At 58.9% G+C, this 24,783-nt stretch overlaps 1 protein-coding gene across 3 annotated transcripts in view; it reads left to right on the top strand.

The window, feature by feature from the left end:
• plxnd1 (plexin D1) overlaps positions 1–24,783 on the top strand; it is a 190,021-nt gene that overhangs the window by 42,377 nt on the left and 122,861 nt on the right. For all 3 annotated transcript variants that reach the window (XM_072582788.1, XM_072582787.1, XM_072582786.1), the window contains exons 3-4: positions 15,335–15,466; positions 16,232–16,332. In XM_072582788.1, the coding sequence (XP_072438889.1) occupies positions 15,335–15,466; positions 16,232–16,332 (233 nt within the window). The remainder of the gene's footprint in view (positions 1–15,334; positions 15,467–16,231; positions 16,333–24,783) is intronic.

The raw sequence follows: 24,783 nt of genomic DNA, 5'->3' as shown, positions 1-24,783 counted from the left end.
TGGGGTTGGAGGGGTTGGTGATGGGGTTGGAGGGGTTGGTGATGGTGTTGGAGGAGTTGGTGATGGGGTTGGAGGGGTTGGTGTTGGTTTTGGAGGGGTTGGTGATGAGGTTGGAGGAGTTGGTGATGGGGTTGGAGGAAGTGGTGATGGGGTTGGAGGAGTTGGTGATGGGGTTGGAGGAGGTGGTGATGGGGTTGGAGGAGGTGGTGATGGGGTTGGAGGAGTTGGTGATGGGGTTGGAGGGGTTGGTGATGGGGTTGGAGGAGGTGGTGATGGGGTTGGAGGAGGTGGTGATGGGTTTGGAGGGGTTGGTGATGGGGTTGGAGGAGGTGGTGATGGGGTTGGAGGAGGTGGTGATGGGGTTGGAGGAGGTGGTGATGGGGTTGGAGGGGTTGGTGATGGGGTTGGAGGGGTTGGTGATGGAGTTGGAGGAGTTGGTGATGGGGTTGGAGGAGGTGGTGATGGGGTTGGAGGGATTGGTGATGGGGTTGGAGGGGTTGGTGATGGGGTTGGAGGAGGTAGCGATGGGGTTGCAGGGGTTGGTGATGGGGTTGGAGGGGTTGGTGATGGTGTTGGAGGGGTTGGTGATGGGGTTGGAGGAGGTGGTGATGGGGTTGGAGGGGTTGGTGATGGGGTTGGAGGGGTTGGTGATGGGATTGGAGGAGTTGGTGTTGGTTTTGGAGGGGTTGGTGTTGGGGTTGGAGGAGGTGGTGATCGGGTTGGAGGGGTTTGTGTTGTTTTTGGAGGGGTTGGTGATGGGGTTGGAGGAGTTGGTGATGGGGTTGGAGGGGGTGGTGATGGGGTTGGAGGGGTTGGTGATGGGGTTGGAGGGGTTGGTGATGGGGTTGGAGGAGTTGGTGATGGGGTTGGAGGGGTTGGTGATGGGGTTGGAGGAGTTGGTGATGGGGTTGGAGGAGTTGGTGATGGGGTTGGAGGGGTTGGTGATGGGGTTGGAGGAGGTGGTGATGGGGTTGGAGGGGTTGGTGATGGGGTTGGAGGGTTTGGTGATGGGGTTGGAGGAGTTGGTGATGGGGTTGGAGGAGGTGGTGATGGGTTGGAGGGGTTGGTGATGGGGTTGGGGGGTTTGGTGATGGGGTTGGAGGAGTTGGTGATGGGGTTGGAGGAGGTGGTGATGGGGTTGGAGGGGTTGGTGATGGGGTTGGAGGGGTTGGTGATGGGGTTGGAGGGGTTGGTGATGGGGTTGGAGGGGTTGGTGATGGGGTTGGACGGGTTGGTGATGGGGTTGGAGGGGTTGGTGATGGGGTTGGAGGGGTTGGTGATGGGGTTGGAGGAGGTGGTGATGGGGTTGGAGGGGTTGGTGATGGGGTTGGAGGGGTTGGTGATGGGGTTGGAGGGGTTGGTGATGGGGTTGGACGGGTTGGTGATGGGGTTGGAGGAGGTGGTGATGGGGTTGGAGGGGTTGGTGATGGGGTTGGAGGGGTTGGTGATGGGGTTGGAGGGGTTGGTGATGGGGTTGGAGGGGTTGGTGATGGGGTTGGAGGAGTTGGTGATGGGGTTGGAGGAGGTGGTGATGGGGTTGGAGGAGGTGGTGATGGGGTTGGAGGGGTTGGTGATGGGGTTGGAGGGGTTGGTGATGGGGTTGGAGGAGTTGGTGATGGGGTTGGAGGAGGTGGTGATGGGGTTGGAGGAGTTGGTGATGGGGTTGGAGGGGTTGGTGATGGGGTTGGAGGGGTTTGTGATGGTGTTGGAGGAGTTGGTGATGGGGTTGGAGGGGTTGGTGTTGGTTTTGGAGGGGTTGGTGATGGGGTTGGAGGGGTTGGTGTTGGGGTTGGAAGGGTTGGTGATGGGGTTGGAGGGGTTGGTGATGGGGTTGGAGGGGTTGGTGATGGGGTTGGAGGGGTTGGTGATGGGGTTGGAGGGGTTGGTGATGGTGTTGGAGGAGTTGGTGATGGGGTTGGAGGGGTTGGTGTTGGTTTTGGAGGGGTTGGTGATGGGGTTGGAGGGGTTGGTGATGGGGTTGGAGGGGTTGATGTTGGTTTTGGAGGAGGTGGTGATGGGGTTGGAGGAGGTGGTGATGGGGTTGGAGGAGTTGGTGATGGGGTTGGAGGAGGTGGTGATGGGGTTGGAGGAGGTGGTGATGGGGTTGGAGGGGTTGGTGATGGGGTTGGAGGGGTTGGTGATGGGGTTGGAGGGGTTGGTGATGGGGTTGGAGGGGTTGGTGATGGGGTTGGAGGGGTTGGTGATGGGGTTGGAGGGGTTGGTGATGGGGTTGGACGGGTTGGTGATGGGGTTGGAGGAGGTGGTGATGGGGTTGGACGGGTTGGTGATGGGGTTGGAGGAGGTGGTGATGGGGTTGGAGGGGTTGGTGATGGGGTTGGAGGGGTTGGTGATGGGGTTGGAGGGGTTGGTGATGGGGTTGGAGGGGTTGGTGATGGGGTTGGAGGAGTTGGTGATGGGGTTGGAGGAGGTGGTGATGGGGTTGGAGGAGGTGGTGATGGGGTTGGAGGGGTTGGTGATGGGGTTGGAGGAGTTGGTGATGGGGTTGGAGGGGTTGGTGATGGGGTTGGAGGGGTTGGTGATGGGGTTGGAGGGGTTGGTGATGGGGTTGGAGGGGTTGGTGATGGGGTTGGAGGAAGTGGTGATGGGGTTGGAGGAGGTGGTGATGGGGTTGGAGGAGGTGGTGATGGGGTTGGAGGAGTTGGTGATGGAGTTGGAGGGGTTGGTGATGGGGTTGGAGGAGGTAGTGATGGGGTTGGTGGGGTTGGTGTTGGTCTTGGAGGGGTTGGTGATGGGGTTGGAGGAGGTGGTGATGGGGTTGGAGGAGGTGGTGATGGGGTTGGAGGAGGTGGTGATGGGGTTGGAGGGGTTGGTGATGGGGTTGGAGGGGTTGGTGATGGGGTTGGAGGGGTTGGTGATGGGGTTGGAGGAGGTGGTGATGGGGTTCGACGGGTTGGTGTTGGTTTTGGAGGGGTTGGTGATGGGGTTGGAGGGGTTGGTGATGGGGTTGGAGGAGGTGGTGATGGGGTTGGAGGAGGTGGTGATGGGGTTGGAGGAGTTGGTGATGGGGTTGGAGGAGTTGGTGATGGGGTTGGAGGAGGTGGTGATGGGGTTGGAGGAGTTGGTGATGGGGTTGGAGGGGTTGGTGATGGGGTTGGAGGAGTTGGTGATGGGGTTGGAGGGGTTGGTGATGGGGTTGGAGGGGTTGGTGATGGGGTTGGAGGAGTTGGTGATGGGGTTGGAGGGGTTGGTGATGGGGTTGGAGGAGGTGGTGATGGGGTTGGAGGAGGTGGTGATGGGGTTGGAGGAGTTGGTGATGGGGTTGGAGGAGTTGGTGATGGGGTTGGAGGAGGTGGTGATGGGGTTGGAGGAGGTGGTGATGGGGTTGGAGGAGTTGGTGATGGGGTTGGAGGAGGTGGTGATGGGGTTGGACGAGTTGGTGATGGGGTTGGAGGGGTTGGTGATGGGGTTGGAGGAGGTGGTGATGGGGTTCGAGGGGTTGGTGATGGGGTTGGAGGAGTTGGTGATGGGGTTGGAGGGGTTGGTGATGGGGTTGGAGGGGTTGGTGATGGGGTTGGAGGAGGTGGTGATGGGGTTGGAGGAGGTGGTGATGGGGTTGGAGGAGGTGGTGATGGGGTTGGAGGAGGCGGTGATGGGTTGGAGGAGGGGGTGATGGGGTTGGAGGAGGTGGTGATGGGGTTGGTGATGGGGTTGGAGGGGGTGGTGATGGGGTTGGACGGGTTGGTGATGGGGTTGGAGGAGGTGGTGATGGGGTTGGAGGAGTTGGTGATGGGGTTGGAGGAGTTGCTGATGGGGTTGGAGGGGTTGGTGTTGGGGTTGGAGGAGGTGGTGACGGGGTTGGAGGAGGTGGTGATGGGCTTGGAGGAGGTGGTGATGGGGTTGGAGGGGTTGGTGATGGGGTTGGAGGGGTTGGTGATGGTGTTGGAGGAGTTGGTGATGGGGTTGGAGGGGTTGGTGTTGGTTTTGGAGGGGTTGGTGATGGGGTTGGAGGGGTTGGTGATGGGGTTGGAGGGGTTGGTGATAGGGTTGGAGGGGTTGGTGATGGGGTTGGAGGAGGTGGTGATGGGGTTGGAGGAGGTGGTGATGGGGTTGGAGGAGGTGGTGATGGGGTTGGAGGAGGTGGTGATGGGGTTGGAGGAGGTGGTGATGGGGTTGGAGGAGGTGGTGATGGGGTTGGAGGAGGTGGTGATGGGGTTGGAGGGGTTGGTGATGGGGTTGGAGGGGTTGGTGATGGGGTTGGAGGAGTTGGTGATGGGGTTGGAGGAGTTCGTGATGGGTTTGGAGGAGTTGGTGATGGGGTTGGAGGAGGTGATGATGGGGTTGGAGGAGGTGGTGATGGGGTTGGAGGGGTTGGTGATGGGGTTGGAGGAGTTGGTGATGGGGTTGGAGGAGATGGTGATGGGGTTGGAGGGGTTGGTGATGGGGTTGGTGATGGGGTTGGAGGAGGTGGTGATGGGGTTGGAGGGGTTGGTGATGGGGTTGGAGGGGTTGGTGATGGGGTTGGAGGAGTTGGAGATGGGGTTGGAGGGGTTGGTGATGGGGTTGGAGGAGGTGGTGATGGGATTGGATGAGTTGCTGATGGGGTTGGAGGAGTTGGTGATGGGGTTGGAGTGGTTGGTGATGGGCTTGGAGGGGTTGGTGATGGTGTTGGAGGAGGTGGTGATGGGGTTGGAGGGGTTGGTGATGGGGTTGGAGGAGTTGGTGATGGGGTTGGAGGAGGTGGTGATGGGGTTGGAGGAGGTGGTGATGGGGTTGGAGGGGTTGGTGATGGGGTTGGAGGGGTTGGTGATGGGGTTGGAGGAGGTGGTGATGGGGTTGGAGGAGGTGGTGATGGGGTTGGAGGGGTTGGTGATGGGGTTGGAGGGGTTGGTGATGGGGTTGGAGGGGTTGGTGATGGGGTTGGAGGGGTTGGTGATGGGGTTGGAGGGGTTGGTGTTGGTTTTGGAGGAGTTGGTGATGGGGTTGGAGGAGGTGGTGATGGGGTTGGAGGGGTTGGTGATGGGGTTGGAGGGGTTGGTGATGGGGTTGGAGGGGTTGGTGATGGGGTTGGAGGAGGTGGTGATGGGGTTGGAGGGTTTGGTGATGGGGTTGGAGGAGGTGGTGATGGGGTTGGACGGGTTGGTGTTGGTTTTGGAGGGGTTGGTGATGGGGTTGGAGGGGTTGGTGATGGGGTTGGAGGAGGTGGTGATGGGGTTGGAGGAGGTGGTGATGGGGTTGGAGGAGTTGGTGATGGGGTTGGAGGAGTTGGTGATGGGGTTGGAGGAGGTGGTGATGGGGTTGGAGGAGTTGGTGATGGGGTTGGAGGGGTTGGTGATGGGGTTGGAGGAGGTGGTGATGGGGTTGGAGGGGTTGGTGATGGTGTTGGAGGAGTTGGTGATGGGGTTGGAGGAGGTGGTGATGGGTTTGGAGGGGTTGGTGATGGGGTTGGAGGAGGTGGTGATGGGGTTGGAGGAGGTGGTGATGGGGTTGGAGGAGGTGGTGATGGGGTTGGAGGGGTTGGTGATGGGGTTGGAGGGGTTGGTGATGGAGTTGGAGGAGTTGGTGATGGGGTTGGAGGAGGTGGTGATGGGGTTGGAGGGATTGGTGATGGGGTTGGAGGGGTTGGTGATGGGGTTGGAGGAGGTAGCGATGGGGTTGGAGGGGTTGGTGATGGGGTTGGAGGGGTTGGTGATGGTGTTGGAGGGGTTGGTGATGGGGTTGGAGGAGGTGGTGATGGGGTTGGAGGGGTTGGTGATGGGGTTGGAGGGGTTGGTGATGGGATTGGAGGAGTTGGTGTTGGTTTTGGAGGGGTTGGTGTTGGGGTTGGAGGAGGTGGTGATCGGGTTGGAGGGGTTTGTGTTGTTTTTGGAGGGGTTGGTGATGGGGTTGGAGGAGTTGGTGATGGGGTTGGAGGCGGTGGTGATGGGGTTGGAGGGGTTGGTGATGGGGTTGGAGGGGTTGGTGATGGGGTTGGAGGAGTTGGTGATGGGGTTGGAGGGGTTGGTGATGGGGTTGGAGGAGTTGGTGATGGGGTTGGAGGAGTTGGTGATGGGGTTGGAGGGGTTGGTGATGGGGTTGGAGGAGGTGGTGATGGGGTTGGAGGGGTTGGTGATGGGGTTGGAGGGTTTGGTGATGGGGTTGGAGGAGTTGGTGATGGGGTTGGAGGAGGTGGTGATGGGTTGGAGGGGTTGGTGCTGGGGTTGGGGGGTTTGGTGATGGGGTTGGAGGAGTTGGTGATGGGGTTGGAGGAGGTGGTGATGGGGTTGGAGGGGTTGGTGATGGGGTTGGAGGGGTTGGTGATGGGGTTGGAGGGGTTGGTGATGGGGTTGGAGGGGTTGGTGATGGGGTTGGACGGGTTGGTGATGGGGTTGGAGGGGTTGGTGATGGGGTTGGAGGGGTTGGTGATGGGGTTGGAGGAGGTGGTGATGGGGTTGGAGGGGTTGGTGATGGGGTTGGAGGGGTTGGTGATGGGGTTGGAGGGGTTGGTGATGGGGTTGGACGGGTTGGTGATGGGGTTGGAGGAGGTGGTGATGGGGTTGGAGGGGTTGGTGATGGGGTTGGAGGGGTTGGTGATGGGGTTGGAGGGGTTGGTGATGGGGTTGGAGGGGTTGGTGATGGGGTTGGAGGAGTTGGTGATGGGGTTGGAGGAGGTGGTGATGGGGTTGGAGGAGGTGGTGATGGTGTTGGAGGGGTTGGTGATGGGGTTGGAGGGGTTGGTGATGGGGTTGGAGGAGTTGGTGATGGGGTTGGAGGAGGTGGTGATGGGGTTGGAGGAGTTGGTGATGGGGTTGGAGGGGTTGGTGATGGGGTTGGAGGGGTTTGTGATGGTGTTGGAGGAGTTGGTGATGGGGTTGGAGGGGTTGGTGTTGGTTTTGGAGGGGTTGGTGATGGGGTTGGAGGGGTTGGTGTTGGGGTTGGAAGGGTTGGTGATGGGGTTGGAGGGGTTGGTGATGGGGTTGGAGGGGTTGGTGATGGGGTTGGAGGGGTTGGTGATGGGGTTGGAGGGGTTGGTGATGGTGTTGGAGGAGTTGGTGATGGGGTTGGAGGGGTTGGTGTTGGTTTTGGAGGGGTTGGTGATGGGGTTGGAGGGGTTGGTGATGGGGTTGGAGGGGTTGATGTTGGTTTTGGAGGAGGTGGTGATGGGGTTGGAGGAGGTGGTGATGGGGTTGGAGGAGTTGGTGATGGGGTTGGAGGAGGTGGTGATGGGGTTGGAGGAGGTGGTGATGGGGTTGGAGGGGTTGGTGATGGGGTTGGAGGGGTTGGTGATGGGGTTGGAGGGGTTGGTGATGGGGTTGGAGGGGTTGGTGATGGGGTTGGAGGGGTTGGTGATGGGGTTGGAGGGGTTGGTGATGGGGTTGGACGGGTTGGTGATGGGGTTGGACGGGTTGGTGATGGGGTTGGAGGAGGTGGTGATGGGGTTGGACGGGTTGGTGATGGGGTTGGAGGAGGTGGTGATGGGGTTGGAGGGGTTGGTGATGGGGTTGGAGGGGTTGGTGATGGGGTTGGAGGGGTTGGTGATGGGGTTGGAGGGGTTGGTGATGGGGTTGGAGGAGTTGGTGATGGGGTTGGAGGAGGTGGTGATGGGGTTGGAGGAGGTGGTGATGGGGTTGGAGGGGTTGGTGATGGGGTTGGAGGAGTTGGTGATGGGGTTGGAGGGGTTGGTGATGGGGTTGGAGGGGTTGGTGATGGGGTTGGAGGAAGTGGTGATGGGGTTGGAGGAGGTGGTGATGGGGTTGGAGGAGGTGGTGATGGGGTTGGAGGAGTTGGTGATGGAGTTGGAGGGGTTGGTGATGGGGTTGGAGGAGGTAGTGATGGGGTTGGTGGGGTTGGTGTTGGTCTTGGAGGGGTTGGTGATGGGGTTGGAGGAGGTGGTGATGGGGTTGGAGGAGGTGGTGATGGGGTTGGAGGAGGTGGTGATGGGGTTGGAGGGGTTGGTGATGGGGTTGGAGGGGTTGGTGATGGGGTTGGAGGGGTTGGTGATGGGGTTGGAGGAGGTGGTGATGGGGTTCGACGGGTTGGTGTTGGTTTTGGAGGGGTTGGTGATGGGGTTGGAGGGGTTGGTGATGGGGTTGGAGGGGTTGGTGATGGGGTTGGAGGAGGTGGTGATGGGGTTGGAGGGTTTGGTGATGGGGTTGGAGGAGGTGGTGATGGGGTTGGACGGGTTGGTGTTGGTTTTGGAGGGGTTGGTGATGGGGTTGGAGGGGTTGGTGATGGGGTTGGAGGAGGTGGTGATGGGGTTGGAGGAGTTGGTGATGGGGTTGGAGGGGTTGGTGATGGGGTTGGAGGAGTTGGTGATGGGGTTGGAGGGGTTGGTGATGGGGTTGGAGGGGTTGGTGATGGGGTTGGAGGAGTTGGTGATGGGGTTGGAGGGGTTGGTGATGGGGTTGGAGGAGGTGGTGATGGGGTTGGAGGAGGTGGTGATGGGGTTGGAGGAGTTGGTGATGGGGTTGGAGGAGTTGGTGATGGGGTTGGAGGAGGTGGTGATGGGGTTGGAGGAGGTGGTGATGGGGTTGGAGGAGTTGGTGATGGGGTTGGAGGAGGTGGTGATGGGGTTGGACGAGTTGGTGATGGGGTTGGAGGGGTTGGTGATGGGGTTGGAGGAGGTGGTGATGGGGTTCGAGGGGTTGGTGATGGGGTTGGAGGAGTTGGTGATGGGGTTGGAGGGGTTGGTGATGGGGTTGGAGGGGTTGGTGATGGGGTTGGAGGAGGTGGTGATGGGGTTGGAGGAGGTGGTGATGGGGTTGGAGGAGGTGGTGATGGGGTTGGAGGAGGCGGTGATGGGTTGGAGGAGGGGGTGATGGGGTTGGAGGAGGTGGTGATGGGGTTGGTGATGGGGTTGGAGGGGGTGGTGATGGGGTTGGACGGGTTGGTGATGGGGTTGGAGGAGGTGGTGATGGGGTTGGAGGAGTTGGTGATGGGGTTGGAGGAGTTGCTGATGGGGTTGGAGGGGTTGGTGTTGGGGTTGGAGGAGGTGGTGACGGGGTTGGAGGAGGTGGTGATGGGCTTGGAGGAGGTGGTGATGGGGTTGGAGGGGTTGGTGATGGGGTTGGAGGGGTTGGTGATGGTGTTGGAGGAGTTGGTGATGGGGTTGGAGGGGTTGGTGTTGGTTTTGGAGGGGTTGGTGATGGGGTTGGAGGGGTTGGTGATGGGGTTGGAGGGGTTGGTGATGGGGTTGGAGGAGGTGGTGATGGGGTTGGAGGAGGTGGTGATGGGGTTGGAGGAGGTGGTGATGGGGTTGGAGGAGGTGGTGATGGGGTTGGAGGAGGTGGTGATGGGGTTGGAGGAGGTGGTGATGGGGTTGGAGGGGTTGGTGATGGGGTTGGAGGGGTTGGTGATGGGGTTGGAGGAGTTGGTGATGGGGTTGGAGGAGTTCGTGATGGGTTTGGAGGAGTTGGTGATGGGGTTGGAGGAGGTGATGATGGGGTTGGAGGAGGTGGTGATGGGGTTGGAGGGGTTGGTGATGGGGTTGGAGGAGTTGGTGATGGGGTTGGAGGAGATGGTGATGGGGTTGGAGGGGTTGGTGATGGGGTTGGTGATGGGGTTGGAGGAGGTGGTGATGGGGTTGGAGGGGTTGGTGATGGGGTTGGAGGGGTTGGTGATGGGGTTGGAGGAGTTGGAGATGGGGTTGGAGGGGTTGGTGATGGGGTTGGAGGAGGTGGTGATGGGATTGGATGAGTTGCTGATGGGGTTGGAGGAGTTGGTGATGGGGTTGGAGTGGTTGGTGATGGGCTTGGAGGGGTTGGTGATGGTGTTGGAGGAGTTGGTGATGGGGTTGGAGGGGTTGGTGATGGGGTTGGAGGAGTTGGTGATGGGGTTGGAGGAGGTGGTGATGGGGTTGGAGGGGTTGGTGATGGGGTTGGAGGGGTTGGTGATGGGGTTGGAGGAGTTGGTGATGGGGTTGGAGGAGGTGGTGATGGGGTTGGAGGGGTTGGTGATGGGGTTGGAGGAGTTGGTGATGGGGTTGGAGGAGGTGGTGATGGGGTTGGAGGAGGTGGTGATGGGGTTGGAGGGGTTGGTGATGGGGTTGGAGGGGTTGGTGATGGGGTTGGAGGAGGTGGTGATGGGGTTGGAGGAGGTGGTGATGGGGTTGGAGGGGTTGGTGATGGGGTTGGAGGGGTTGGTGATGGGGTTGGAGGGGTTGGTGATGGGGTTGGAGGGGTTGGTGATGGGGTTGGAGGGGTTGGTGTTGGTTTTGGAGGAGTTGGTGATGGGGTTGGAGGAGGTGGTGATGGGGTTGGAGGGGTTGGTGATGGGGTTGGAGGGGTTGGTGATGGGGTTGGAGGGGTTGGTGATGGGGTTGGAGGAGGTGGTGATGGGGTTGGAGGGTTTGGTGATGGGGTTGGAGGAGGTGGTGATGGGGTTGGACGGGTTGGTGTTGGTTTTGGAGGGGTTGGTGATGGGGTTGGAGGGGTTGGTGATGGGGTTGGAGGAGGTGGTGATGGGGTTGGAGGAGGTGGTGATGGGGTTGGAGGAGTTGGTGATGGGGTTGGAGGAGTTGGTGATGGGGTTGGAGGAGGTGGTGATGGGGTTGGAGGAGTTGGTGATGGGGTTGGAGGGGTTGGTGATGGGGTTGGAGGAGGTGGTGATGGGGTTGGAGGGGTTGGTGATGGTGTTGGAGGAGTTGGTGATGGGGTTGGAGGAGGTGGTGATGGGGTTGGACGAGTTGGTGATGGGGTTGGAGGGGTTGGTGATGGGGTTGGAGGAGGTGGTGATGGGGTTGGAGGGGTTGGTGATGGTGTTGGAGGAGTTGGTGATGGGGTTGGAGGGGTTGGTGATGGGGTTGGAGGGGTTGGTGATGGGGTTGGAGGAGGTGGTGATGGGGTTGGACGAGGTGGTGATGGGGTTGGAGGAGGTGGTGATGGGGTTGGAGGAGGCGGTGATGGGTTGGAGGAGGGGGTGATGGGGTTGGAGGAGGTGGTGATGGGGTTGGTGATGGGGTTGGAGGGGGTGGTGATGGGGTTGGACGGGTTGGTGATGGGGTTGGAGGAGGTGGTGATGGGGTTGGAGGAGTTGGTGATGGGGTTGGAGGAGTTGCTGATGGGGTTGGAGGGGTTGGTGTTGGGGTTGGAGGAGGTGGTGACGGGGTTGGAGGAGGTGGTGATGGGCTTGGAGGAGGTGGTGATGGGGTTGGAGGGGTTGGTGATGGGGTTGGAGGGGTTGGTGATGGTGTTGGAGGAGTTGGTGATGGGGTTGGAGGGGTTGGTGTTGGTTTTGGAGGGGTTGGTGATGGGGTTGGAGGGGTTGGTGATGGGGTTGGAGGGGTTGGTGATGGGGTTGGAGGGGTTGGTGATGGGGTTGGAGGAGGTGGTGATGGGGTTGGAGGAGGTAGTGATGGGGTTGGAGGAGGTGGTGATGGGGTTGGAGGAGGTGGTGATGGGGTTGGAGGAGGTGGTGATGGGGTTGGAGGAGGTGGTGATGGGGTTGGAGGGGTTGGTGATGGGGTTGGAGGGGTTGGTGATGGGGTTGGAGGAGTTGGTGATGGGGTTGGAGGAGTTCGTGATGGGTTTGGAGGAGTTGGTGATGGGGTTGGAGGAGGTGATGATGGGGTTGGAGGAGGTGGTGATGGGGTTGGAGGGGTTGGTGATGGGGTTGGAGGAGTTGGTGATGGGGTTGGAGGAGATGGTGATGGGGTTGGAGGGGTTGGTGATGGGGTTGGTGATGGGGTTGGAGGAGGTGGTGATGGGGTTGGAGGGGTTGTTAACGGCGTTGGAGGGGTTGGTGATGGGGTTGGAGGAGTTGGTGATGGGGTTGGAGGGGTTGGTGATGGGGTTGGAGGAGGTGGTGATGGGATTGGATGAGTTGCTGATGGGGTTGGAGGAGTTGGTGATGGGGTTGGAGTGGTTGGTGATGGGCTTGGAGGGGTTGGTGATGGTGTTGGAGGAGTTGGTGATGGGGTTGGAGGGGTTGGTGATGGGGTTGGAGGAGTTGGTGATGGGGTTGGAGGAGGTGGTGATGGGGTTGGAGGGGTTGGTGATGGGGTTGGAGGGGTTGGTGATGGGGTTGGAGGAGTTGGTGATGGGGTTGGAGGAGGTGGTGATGGGGTTGGAGGGGTTGGTGATGGGGTTGGAGGAGTTGGTGATGGGGTTGGAGGAGGTGGTGATGGGGTTGGAGGAGGTGGTGATGGGGTTGGAGGGGTTGGTGATGGGGTTGGAGGAGTTGGTGATGGGGTTGGAGGAGGTGGTGATGGGGTTGGAGGAGGTGGTGATGGGGTTGGAGGGGTTGGTGATGGGGTTGGAGGGGTTGGTGATGGGGTTGGAGGGGTTGGTGATGGGGTTGGAGGGGTTGGTGTTGGTTTTGGAGGAGTTGGTGATGGGGTTGGAGGAGGTGGTGATGGGGTTGGAGGGGTTGGTGATGGGGTTGGAGGAGTTGGTGATGGGGTTGGAGGAGTTGGTGATGGGGTTGGAGGAGGTGGTGATGGGGTTGGAGGAGGTGGTGATGGGGTTGGAGGAGGTGGTGATGGGGTTGGAGGGGTTGGTGATGGGGTTGGAGGGGTTGGTGATGGGGTTGGAGGGGTTGGTGATGGGGTTGGAGGAGTTGGTGATGGGGTTGGAGGAGTTCGTGATGGGTTTGGAGGAGTTGGTGATGGGGTTGGAGGAGGTGATGATGGGGTTGGAGGAGGTGGTGATGGGGTTGGAGGGGTTGGTGATGGGTTTGGAGGAGTTGGTGATGGGGTAGGAGGAGATGGTGATGGGGTTGGAGGGGTTGGTGATGGGGTTGGAGGGGTTGGTGATGGGGTTGGAGGAGGTGGTGATGGTGTTGGAGGGGTTGGTGCTGGGGTTGGAGGGGTTGGTGATGGGGTTGGAGGGGTTGGTGATGGGGTTGGAGGAGTTGGTGATGGGGTTGGAGGGGTTGGTGATGGGGATGGAGGAGGTGGTGATGGGATTGGATGAGTTGCTGATGGGGTTGGAGGAGTTGGTGATGGGGTTGGAGTGGTTGGTGATGGGCTTGGAGGGGTTGGTGATGGGGTTGGAGGAGGTGGTGATGGGGTTGGAGGAGATGGTGATGGGGTTGGAGGGGTTGGTGATGGGGTTGGAGGGGTTGGTGATGGGGTTGGAGGAGGTGGTGATGGTGTTGGAGGGGTTGGTGCTGGGGTTGGAGGGGTTGGTGATGGGGTTGGAGGAGTTGGTGATGGGGTTGGAGGGGTTGGTGATGGGGATGGAGGAGGTGGTGATGGGATTGGATGAGTTGCTGATGGGGTTGGAGGAGTTGGTGATGGGGTTGGAGTGGTTGGTGATGGGCTTGGAGGGGTTGGTGATGGTGTTGGAGGAGTTGGTGATGGGGTTGGAGGGGTTGGTGATGGGGTTGGAGGAGTTGGTGATGGGGTTGGAGGAGGTGGTGATGGGGTTGGAGGGGTTGGTGATGGGGTTGGAGGGGTTGGTGATGGGGTTGGAGGGGTTGGTGATGGGGTTGGAGGAGTTGGTGATGGGGTTGGAGGAGGTGGTGATGGGGTTGGAGGGGTTGGTGATGGGGTTGGAGGGGTTGGTGATGGGGTTGGAGGAGTTGGTGATGGGGTTGGAGGAGTTGGTGATGGGGTTGGAGGGGTTGGTGATGGGGTTGGAGGAGTTGGTGATGGGGTTGGGGGGGTTGGTGATGGGGTTGGAGGAGGTGGTGATGGGGTTGGAGGGGTTGGTGATGGGGTTGGAGGGGTTGGTGATGGGGTTGGAGGAGGTGGTGATGAGGTTGGAGGGGTTGGTGATGGGGTTGGAGGAGTTGGTGATGGGGTTGGAGGAGGTGGTGATGGGGTTGGAGGGGTTGGTGATGGGGTTGGAGGAGTTGGTGATGGGGTTGGAGGGGTTGGTGATGGGGTTGGAGGGGTTGGTGATGGGGTTGGAGGAGGTGGTGATGGGGTTGGAGGGGTTGGTGATGGGGTTGGAGGGGTTGGTGATGGGGTTGGAGGAGGTGGTGATGGGGTTGGAGGAGTTGGTGATGTGGTTGGAGGAGGTCGTGATGGGGTTGGAGGGGTTGGTGATGGGGTTGGAGGGGTTGGCGATGGGGTTGGAGGAGTTGGTGATGGGGTTGGAGGGGTTGATGTTGGTTTTGGAGGAGTTGGTGATGGGGTTGGAGGAGTTGGTGATGGGGTTGGAGGGGTTGGTGATGGGGTTGGAGTAGGTGGTGATGGGGTTGGAGGGGTTGGTGATGGGGTTGGAGGGGTTGGTGATGGGGTTGGAGGAGGTGGTGATGGGGTTGGAGGAGGTGGTGATGGGGTTGAACGAGGTGGTGATGGGGTTGGAGGGGTTGGTGATGGGGTTGGACTAGGTGGTGATGGGGTTGGAGGGATTTGTGTTGGTTTTGGAGGGGTTGGTGATGGGGTTGGAGGGGTTGGTGATGGGGTTGGAGGGGTTGGTGATGGGGTTGGAGGAGGTGGTGATGGGGTTGGAGGAGTTGGTGATGGGGTTGGAGGACTTGGCGATGTGGTTGGAGGAGTTGGTGATGGGGTTGGAGGAGGTGGTGATGGGGTTGGAGGAGGTGGTGATGGGGTTGGAGGAGTTGGTGATGGGGTTGGAGGAGTTGGTGATGGGGTTGGAGGGGTTGTTGATGGGGTAGGAGGGGTTGGTGATGGGGTTGGAGGAGTTGGTGATGGGGTTGGAGGAGTTGGTGATGGGTTGGAGGGGTTGGTGATGGGGTTGGAGGAGGTGGTGATGGGGTTGGAGGGGTTGGTGATGGGGTTGGAGGAGTTGGTGATGGGGTTGGAGGAGGTGGTGATGGGGTTAGAGGAGGTGGTGATGGGGTTGGAGGGGTTGGTGTTGGGTTTGGAGGAGTTGGTGATGGGGTTGGAGGGGTTGGTGATGGGGTTGGAGGGGTTGGTGATGGGGTTGGAGGGGTTGGTGTTGGTTTTGGAGGAGTTGGTGATGGGGTTGGAGGAGGTGGTGATGGGGTTGGAGGGGTTGGTGATGGGGTTGGAGGGGTTGGTGATGGGGTTGGACGGGTTGGTGATGGGGTTGGAGGAGTTGGTGATGGGGTTGGAGGGGTTGGTGATGGGGTTGGAGGAGTTGGTGATGGGGTTGGAGGGGTTGGTGATGGGGTTGGAGGGGTTGGTGATGGGGTTGGCGGGGTTGGTGATGGGGTTGGAGGGGTTGGTGTTGGTTTTGGAGGAGTTGGTGATGGGGTTGGAGGAGGTGGTGATGGGGTTGGAGGGGTTGGTGATGGGGTTGGAGGGGTTGGTGATGGGGTTGGACGGGTTGGTGATGGGGTTGGAGGTGGTGGTGATGGTCCTGGTCAGTCCCACTGGATGCAGTATCTGATCAGAGCTGTCTCAGTCCTGCTGGCAGGCCAGGAACTTGCCTGAGGTGAAGTCACATAAAGCTCTGGGCCCTTTGGGTCTCTTTCTGCATGAAGTGACTACTGTTGTCCTCACCGTTGAACCTTATCCTTCCAGCTCAATCTGCGCAGTAACCTGTCAATCGTGAAGAGGGAACTGTTGCACCTGGCACCAGGCGAGGCTGTGCACCATATCATGCACTTCGACCCTGCGGATGAGAGCTACCTCTATGTTATGACAACATACCAGGTGAGCGGAAAGTGAGGATCTATATATATATATATATATATACAAACCAGGATTCTATATATAAACCACCTTGAACCACTCGATTAGAGTCCCGCCTGTAACTCACTCCTGGATATCTGTTACTCAATACATAACCCCCCGAACTCCATTGATTTGATTGCAATCTGTAATACATTTCCAGGTATCTGCTGTTTTATATAGAAGCCCCCTGATGCCTTCAATTAGATTCCCATCTATAGCTCACCTCCAGATATCTGTTATTCTATATATAATTGCCCCGAACCTTTCGATTAGAGTCCAGTTGTGTAATTCACTCCTGGGGATCTGTAGGCTGCCTATTGAGTTTCCAGTATTTATGTTGCCACTGCTTTAACCTGTGCTCTGACTGATCCTGGCTGCCCTCGCCCTGTGTATTATCAGCAATAACAAGTCCATCTCCATCAGAGGTGGCCCGTTCTGCAAGACTAACCAACCAGCCGTGACTTCACTCTGCCTCATTGTGTCATTGTGGGATCTTGTCACTATGTGGGTTGTCATTGGTCACCCCACCTGGCCAGTGACTGATCAGGGGATCCTGTCACTGTGTGGATTCCCATTGGTCACTCTGCCCATTCAATGAGTGATGCAGGGATCCTGTTACTGTGTGGGTTCCCATTGGCCACCCTGCCTGGTCATTTACTGGCTATCTCTGCCCCATGCCCTTTGATTCCTCCCAGTGGTCTTTCCCCAGTCCACCTCTCACTTTTGCACCTTTGCTTTCGACAGGTTAGTCGGGTGAAGGTCGCTACATGTGGCCAGTACCTGACATGCCAGGAGTGCCTCGCAGCAGACGATGCCCACTGTGGATGGTGTACCCTGGAGAGCAGGTACAAATCTGGCCAGGATGCTCAGGGGATGGTTAGCTCTTTACTCTCTCAGGTTTTGAGGTTATGGCAGGTCAGTCTTTCAGCTGCAGTTACAGCATGATCCTAATCCTCTGATTTCCCCCAACCTTTCTCAAGCGTCAATCTCAGTTTGGGAATGTTCAGTGTCCGCAGGTTGCCAGACTGGGTCGAGGTGTGGAAGTTGCCAATCATCACTGGGTTTTATGTCAGGAAATGCTTGCTGATGGCTTGCCAGTGGGCCTGGCTCCAATTGTAACATGATGCCCCCTTCCCCCACAACCCCGGTTCTACCATTCTCTCCAATGACAACAGTTTCCCTCCATCCTGCTATCCGAACCTTTCATCATGCAGCACAAACTGACCACCTAAACCCGGGAGAATAAAAGCCTCTTCATTTAGGAGGAATGTGGAGCAGTGAGGAGGCGTGTGGAGAGTGAGGAGGAGTGTGGAGAGTGAGGAGGAGTGTGGAGAGTGAGGAGGAGTGTGGAGAGTGAGGAGGAGTGTGGAGCAGTGAGGAGGAGTGTGGAGCAGTGAGGAGGAGTGTGGAGCAGTGAGGAGGAGTGTGGAGCAGTGAGGAGGAGTGTGGAGAGTGAGGAGGAGTGTGGAGAGTGAGGAGGAGTGAGGAGCAGTGAGGAGGAGTGTGGAGAGTGAGGAGGAGTGAGGAGAGTGAGGAGGAGTGTGGAGAGTGAGGAGGAGTGTGGAGAGTGAGGGGGAGTGTGGAGGGTGAGGAGCAGTGAGGGGGAGTGTGGAGCAGTGAGGAGGAGTGTGGAGCAGTGAGGAGGAGTGTGGAGAGTGAGGAGGAGTGTGGAGAGTGAGGAGGAGTGTGGAGCAGTGAGGAGGAGTGTGGCGAGTGAGGAGGAGTGTGGCGAGTGAGGAGGAGTGTGGCGAGTGAGGAGGAGTGTGGCGAGTGTGGAGGAGTGTGGAGGAGTGTGGAGGAGTGAGGAGGAGTGTGGAGAGTGAGGAGGAGTGTGGAGGAGTGAGGAGGAGTGTGGAGAGTGAGGAGGAGTGTGGAGAGTGAGGAGGAGTGTGGAGGAGTGTGGAGAGTGAGGAGGAGTGTGGAGCAGTGAGGAGGAGTGTGGAGAGTGAGGAGGAGTGTGGAGAGTGAGGAGGAGTGTGGAGAGTGAGGAGGAGTGTGGCGAGTGAGGAGGAGTGTGGCGAGTGAGGAGGAGTGTGGCGAGTGAGGAGGAGTGTGGCGAGTGAGGAGGAGTGTGGCGAGTGAGGAGGAGTGTGGCGAGTGAGGAGGAGTGTGGCGAGTGAGGAGGAGTGTGGCGAGTGAGGAGGAGTGTGGAGAGTGAGGAGGAGTGTGGAGAGTGAGGAGGAGTGAGGAGGAGTGTGGAGAGTGTGGAGAGTGAGGAGGAGTGAGGAGGAGTGAGGAGGAGTGAGGAGGAGTGTGGAGAGTGAGGAGGAGTGTGGAGAGCGAGGAGGAGTGAGGAGGAGTGTGGAGCAGTGAGGAGGAGTGTGGAGAGCGAGGAGGAGTGAGGAGGAGTGTGGAGCAGTGAGGAGGAGTGTGGAGAGCGAGGAGGAGTGTGGAGCAGTGAGGAGGAGTGTGGAGCAGTGAGGAGGAGTGTGGAGAGTGAGGAGGAATAAGGAGCAGTGTGGAGGAGTGTGGAGAGTGAGGAGGAGTGTGGAGCAGTGAGGAGGAGTGTGGAGCAGTGAGGAGGAGTGTGGAGAGTGTGGAGCAGTGTGGAGCAGTGTGGAGCAGTGTGGAGGAGTGTGGAGCAGTGAGGAGGAGTGTGGAGCAGTGTGGAGGAGTGTGGAGAGTGAGGAGGAGTGTGGAGAGTGAGGAGGAATAAGGAGCAGTGAGGAGGAGTGTGGAGAGTGAGGAGGAGTGTGGAGCAGTGAGGAGGAGTGTGGAGCAGTGAGGAGGAGTGTGGAGAGTGAGGAGGAGTGTGGAGAGTGAGGAGGAATAAGGAGCAGTGAGGAGGAGTGTGGAGAGTGAGGAGGAGTGTGGAGAGTGAGGAGGAGTGTGGAGCAGTGAGGAGGAGTGTGGAGAGTGAGGAGGAGTGTGGAGAGTGAGGAGGAGTGTGGAGAGTGAGGAGGAGTGTGGAGAGTGAGGAGGAGTGTGGAGAGTGAGGAGGAGTGTGGAGCAGTGAGGAGGAGTGTGGAGCAGTGAGGAGGAGTGTGGAGCAGTGAGGAGGAGTGTGGAGAGTGAGGAGGAGTGAGGAGGAGTGTGGAGAGTGAGGAGGAGTGTGGAGAGTGAGGAGGAATAAGGAGCAGTGTGGAGGAGTGTGGAGAGTGAGGAGGAGTGTGGAGAGTGAGGAGGAGTGTGGAGAGTGAGGAGGAATAAGGAGCAGTGTGGAGGAGTGTGGAGAGTGAGGAGGAGTGTGGAGAGTGAGGAGGAGTGTGGAGAGTGAGGAGGAATAAGGAGCAGTGTGGAGGAGTGTGGAGAGTGAGGAGGAGTGTGGAGAGTGAGGAGGAGTGTGGAGAGTGAGGAGGAATAAGGAGCAGTGAGGAGGAGTGTGGAGTGTGAGGAGGAGTGTGGAACAGTGAGGAGGAGTGTGGAGAGTGAGGAGGAGTGTGGAGAGTGAGGAGGAGTGTGGAGCAGTGAGGAGGAGTGTGGAGAGTGAGGAGGAGTGTGGAGAGTGAGGAGGAGTGTGGAGAGTGAGGAGGAGTGTGGAGCAGTGAGGAGGAATAAGGAGCAGTGAGGAGGAGTGTGGAGAGTGAGGAGGAGTGTGGAGCAGTGAGGAGGAGTGTGGAGAGTGAGGAGGAATAAGGAGCAGTGAGGAGGAGTGTGGAGAGTGAGGAGGAGTGTGGAGAGTGAGGAGGAGTGTGGAGCAGTGAGGAGGAGTGTGGAGAGTGAGGAGGAGTGTGGAGCAGTGAGGAGGAGTGTGGAGCAGTGAGGAGGAGTGTGGAGAGTGAGGAGGAATAAGGAGCAGTGAGGAGGAGTGTGGAGAGTGAGGAGGAGTGTGGAGAGTGAGGAGGAGTGTGGAGAGTGAGGAGGAGTGTGGAGAGTGAGGAGGAGTGTGGAGAGTGAGGAGGAGTGTGGAGCAGTGAGGAGGAATAAGGAGCAGTGAGGAGGAGTGTGGAGAGTGAGGAGGAGTGTGGAGCAGTGAGGAGGAGTGTGGAGAGTGAGGAGGAGTGTGGAGAGTGAGGAGGAGTGTGGAGCAGTGAGGAGGAATAAGGAGCAGTGAGGAGGAGTGTGGAGAGTGAGGAGGAGTGTGGAGCAGTGAGGAGGAGTGTGGAGAGTGAGGAGGAATAAGGAGCAGTGAGGAGGAGTGTGGAGAGGGAGGAGGAGTGTGGAGAGTGAGGAGGAGTGTGGAGAGTGAGGAGGAGTGTGGAGAGTGAGGAGGAGTGTGGAGCAGTGAGGAGGAGTGTGGAGAGTGAGGAGGAGTGTGGAGCAGTGAGGAGGAGTGTGGAGGAGTGAGGAGGAGTGTGGAGAGTGAGGAGGAGTGTGGAGCGTGAGGAGGAGTGTGGAGAGTGTGGAGGAGTGTGGAGGAGTGTGGAGCAGTGTGGAGGAGTGTGGAGGAGTGTGGAGAGTGTGGAGGAGTGTGGAGGAGTGTGGAGGAGTGTGGAGGAGTGTGGAGGAGTGTGGAGCAGTGAGGAGGAGTGAGGAGGAGTGTGGAGGAGTGTGGAGAGTGAGGAGGAGTGTGGAGCAGTGAGGAGGAGTGTGGAGAGTGTGGAGAGTGAGGAGGAGTGTGGAGGAGTGTGGAGAGTGAGGAGGAGTGTGGAGAGTGAGGAGGAGTGTGGAGCAGTGAGGAGGAGTGTGGAGAGTGAGGAGGAGTGTGGAGGAGTGTGGAGAGTGAGGAGGAGTGTGGAGAGTGAGGAGGAGTGTGGAGAGTGAGGAGGAGTGTGGAGCAGTGAGGAGGAGTGTGGAGAGTGAGGAGGAGTGTGGAGAGTGAGGAGGAGTGTGGAGGAGTGTGGAGAGTGAGGAGGAGTGTGGAGAGTGAGGAGGAGTGAGGAGGAGTGTGGAGAGTGAGGAGGAGTGTGGAGAGTGAGGAGGAGTGTGGAGAGTGAGGAGGAGTGTGGAGAGTGAGGAGGAGTGAGGAGAGTGAGGAGGAGTGAGGAGAGTGAGGAGGAGTGTGGAGAGTGAGGAGCAGTGAGGAGGAGTGTGGAGTGTGAGGGAGAGTGAGGAGGAGTGAGGAGAGTGAGGAGGAGTGTGGAGGAGTGTGGAGCAGTGAGGAGGAGTGTGGAGGAGTGTGGAGGAGTGTGGAGAGTGAGGAGGAGTGTGGAGCAGTGAGGAGGAGTGTGGAGAGTGTGGAGAGTGTGGAGAGTGAGGAGGAGTGTGGAGGAGTGTGGAGAGTGAGGAGGAGTGTGGAGAGTGAGGAGGAGTGTGGAGCAGTGAGGAGGAGTGTGGAGAGTGAGGAGGAGTGTGGAGGAGTGTGGAGAGTGAGGAGGAGTGTGGAGAGTGAGGAGGAGTGTGGAGCAGTGAGGAGGAGTGAGGAGGAGTGTGGAGAGTGAGGAGGAGTGTGGAGAGTGAGGAGGAGTGTGGAGAGTGAGGAGGAGTGTGGAGAGTGAGGAGGAGTGTGGAGAGTGAGGAGGAGTGTGGAGGAGTGTGGAGAGTGAGGAGGAGTGTGGAGAGTGAGGAGGAGTGAGGAGGAGTGAGGAGAGTGAGGAGGAGTGAGGAGAGTGAGGAGGAGTGTGGAGGAGTGTGGAGAGTGAGGAGGAGTGTGGAGCAGTGAGGAGGAGTGTGGAGAGTGAGGAGCAGTGAGGAGGAGTGTGGAGAGTGCGGAGGAGTGTGGAGAGTGAGGAGGAGTGAGGAGCAGTGTGGAGGAGTGTGGAGCAGTGAGGAGGAGTGTGGAGAGTGAGGAGGAGTGTGGAGCAGTGAGGAGGAGTGTGGAGAGTGAGGAGGAGTGTGGAGCAGTGAGGAGGAGTGTGGAGAGTGAGGAGGGGTGTGGAGAGTGAGGAGGAGTGAGGAGCAGTGTGGAGGAGTGAGGAGGAGTGTGGAGGAGTGAGGAGGAGTGTGGAGGAGTGAGGAGGAGTGTGGAGAGTGAGGAGGAGTGTGGAGCAGTGAGGAGGAGTGTGGAGAGTGAGGAGGAGTGTGGAGAGTGAGGAGGAGTGTGGAGAGTGAGGAGGGGTGTGGAACAGTGAGGAGGAGTGTGGAGAGTGAGGAGGAGTGTGGAGAGTGAGGAGGAGTGTGGAGCAGTGAGGAGGAGTGTGGAGAGTGAGGAGGAGTGTGGAGCAGTGAGGAGGAGTGTGGAGAGTGAGGAGGAGTGAGGAGAGTGAGGAGGAGTGTGGAGAGTGAGGAGGGGTGTGGAACAGTGAGGAGGAGTGTGGAGAGTGAGGAGGAGTGAGGAGGAGTGTGGAGCAGTGAGGAGGAGTGTGGAGAGTGAGGAGGAGTGTGGAGAGTGAGGAGGGGTGTGGAACAGTGAGGAGGAGTGTGGAGAGTGAGGAGGAGTGTGGAGAGTGAGGAGGAGTGTGGAGCAGTGAGGAGGAGTGTGGAGCAGTGAGGAGGAGTGTGGAGAGTGAGGAGGAGTGTGGAGCAGTGAGGAGGAGTGTGGAGAGTGAGGAGGAGTGTGGAGAGTGAGGAGGGGTGTGGAACAGTGAGGAGGAGTGTGGAGAGTGAGGAGGAGTGTGGAGAGTGAGGAGGAGTGTGGAGCAGTGAGGAGGAGTGTGGAGCAGTGAGGAGGAGTGTGGAGCAGTGACGAGGAGTGTGGAGAGTGAGGAGGAGTGAGGAGAGTGAGGAGGAGTAAGGAGCAGTGAGGAGCAGTGAGGAGGAGTGTGGAGTGTGAGGAGGAGTGAGGAGCAGTGTGGAGGAGTGTGGAGGAGTGTGGAGAGTGAGGAGGAGTGTGGAGAGTGAGGAGGAGTGTGGAGGAGTGAGGAGGAGTGTGGAGAGTGAGGAGGGGTGTGGAACAGTGAGGAGGAGTGTGGAGAGTGAGGAGGAGTGTGGAGAGTGAGGAGGAGTGTGGAGCAGTGAGGAGGAGTGTGGAGCAGTGAGGAGGAGTGTGGAGAGTGAGGAGGAGTGTGGAGCAGTGAGGAGGAGTGTGGAGAGTGAGGAGGAGTGTGGAGAGTGAGGAGGGGTGTGGAACAGTGAGGAGGAGTGTGGAGAGTGAGGAGGAGTGTGGAGAGTGAGGAGGAGTGTGGAGCAGTGAGGAGGAGTGTGGAGCAGTGAGGAGGAGTGTGGAGAGTGAGGAGGAGTGTGGAGAGTGAGGAGGAGTGAGGAGAGTGAGGAGGAGTGTGGAGAGTGAGGAGGGGTGTGGAACAGTGAGGAGGAGTGAGGAGGAGTGTGGAGCAGTGAGGAGGAGTGTGGAGAGTGAGGAGGAGTGTGGAGAGTGAGGAGGGGTGTGGAACAGTGAGGAGGAGTGTGGAGAGTGAGGAGGAGTGTGGAGAGTGAGGAGGAGTGTGGAGCAGTGAGGAGGAGTGTGGAGCAGTGAGGAGGAGTGTGGAGCAGTGAGGAGGAGTGTGGAGAGTGAGGAGGAGTGAGGAGAGTGAGGAGCAGTGAGGAGGAGTGTGGAGTGTGAGGAGGAGTGAGGAGCAGTGTGGAGGAGTGTGGAGGAGTGTGGAGAGTGTGGAGGAGTGAGGAGGAGTGTGGAGAGTGAGGAGGAGTGTGGAGCAGTGAGGAGGAGTGTGGAGAGTGAGGAGGAGTGTGGAGCAGTGAGGAGGAGTGTGGAGAGTGAGGAGGAGTGAGGAGGTGTGTGGAGAGTGAGGAGGAGTGTGGAGACTGAGGAGGAGTGTGGAGACTGAGGAGGTGTGTGGAGCAGTGAGGAGGAGTGTGGAGAGTGAGGAGGAGTGTGGAGAGTGAGGAGGAGTGTGGAGAGTGAGGAGGAGTGTGGAGCAGTGAGGAGGAGTGTGGAGAGTGAGGAGGAGTGTGGAGAGTGAGGAAGAGTGAGGAGGAGTGTGGAGAGTGTGGAGGAGTGTGGAGCAGTGAGGAGGAGTGTGGAGCAGTGAGGAGGAGTGTGGAGAGTGAGGTGGAGAGTGAGGAGAGTGAGGAGGAGTGTGGAGCAGTGAGGAGGAGTGTGGAGCAGTGAGGAGGAGTGTGGAGAGTGTGGAGAGTGAGGAGGAGTGTGGAGCAGTGAGGAGGAGTGTGGAGAGTGAGGAGGTGTGTGGAGAGTGAGGAGGAGTGTGGAGACTGAGGAGGTGTGTGGAGAGTGAGGAGGAGTGTGGAGAGTGAGGAGGAGTGTGGAGAGTGAGGAGGAGTGTGGAGCAGTGAGGAGGAGTGTGGAGAGTGAGGAGGAGTGTGGAGCAGTGAGGAGGAGTGTGGAGCAGTGAGGAGGAGTGTGGAGCAGTGAGGAGGAGTGTGGAGCAGTGAGGAGGAGTGTGGAGAGTGAGGAAGAGTGAGGAGCAGTGTGGAGGAGTGTGGAGAGTGAGGAGCAGTGAGGAGGAGTGTGGAGAGTGAGGAGGAGTGTGGAGAGTGAGGAGGAGTGAGGAGGAGTGTGGAGAGTGAGGAGGAGTGTGGAGGAGTGTGGAGGAGTGTGGAGGAGTGAGGAGAGTGAGGAGGAGTGTGGAGCAGTGAGGAGGAGTGTGGAGAGTGAGGAGGAGTGTGGAGAGTGAGGAGGAGTGAGGAGGAGTGTGGAGAGTGAGGAGGAGTGTGGAGGAGTGTGGAGGAGTGAGGAGAGTGAGGAGGAGTGTGGAGCAGTGAGGAGGAGTGTGGAGAGTGAGGAGGAGTGTGGAGAGTGAGGAGGAGTGTGGAGAGTGAGGAGGAGTGAGGAGAGTGAGGAGGAGTGTGGAGAGTGAGGAGGAGTGTGGAGAGTGAGGAGGAGTGTGGAGAGTGAGGAGGAGTGTGGAGAGTGAGGAGGAGTGTGGAGCAGTGAGGAGGTGTGTGGAGAGTGAGGAGGAGTGTGGAGAGTGAGGAGGAGTGTGGAGAGTGAGGAGGAGTGTGGAGTGTGAGGAGGAGTGTGGAGTGTGAGGAGGAGTGTGGAGAGTGAGGAGGAGTGTGGAGCAGTGAGGAGGAGTGTGGAGCAGTGAGGAGGAGTGTGGAGCAGTGAGGAGGAGTGTGGAGAGTGAGGAGGAGTGTGGAGAGTGAGGAAGAGTGAGGAGGAGTGTGGAGAGTTTGGAGGAGTGTGGAGAGTGAGGAGGAGTGTGGAGCAGTGTGGAGCAGTGAGGAGGAGTGAGGAGGAGTGTGGAGAGTGAGGAGGAGTGTGGAGCAGTGAGGAGGAGTGAGGAGGAGTGTGGAGAGTGAGGAGATGTGTGGAGAGTGAGGAGAGTGAGGAGGAGTGTGGAGAGTGAGGAGGAGTGTGGAGAGTGAGGAGGAGTGTGGAGAGTGAGGAGGAGTGTGGAGAGTGAGGAGGAGTGTGGAGCAGTGAGGAGGAGTGTGGAGAGTGAGGAGGAGTGTGGAGCAGTGAGGAGGAGTGTGGAGCAGTGAGGAGGAGTGTGGAGCAGTGTGGAGGAGTGTGGAGCAGTGTGGAGGAGTGTGGAGAGTGAGGAGGAGTGTGGAGAGTGAGGAGGAGTGTGGAGAGTGAGGAGGAGTGTGGAGAGTGTGGAGGAGTGTGGAGCAGTGAGGAGGAGTGTGGAGGAGTGTGGAGGAGTGTGGAGAGTGTGGAGGAGTGTGGAGCAGTG

The sequence above is a fragment of the Chiloscyllium punctatum genome, chromosome 12 (genome assembly GCF_047496795.1).
Source record: "Chiloscyllium punctatum isolate Juve2018m chromosome 12, sChiPun1.3, whole genome shotgun sequence".
In the NCBI taxonomy this organism is placed as follows: Eukaryota; Metazoa; Chordata; class Chondrichthyes; order Orectolobiformes; family Hemiscylliidae; genus Chiloscyllium; species Chiloscyllium punctatum.
Note: the sequence above shows the minus strand (reverse complement) of the source record. Positions and strands in the feature narration are given on the sequence as shown.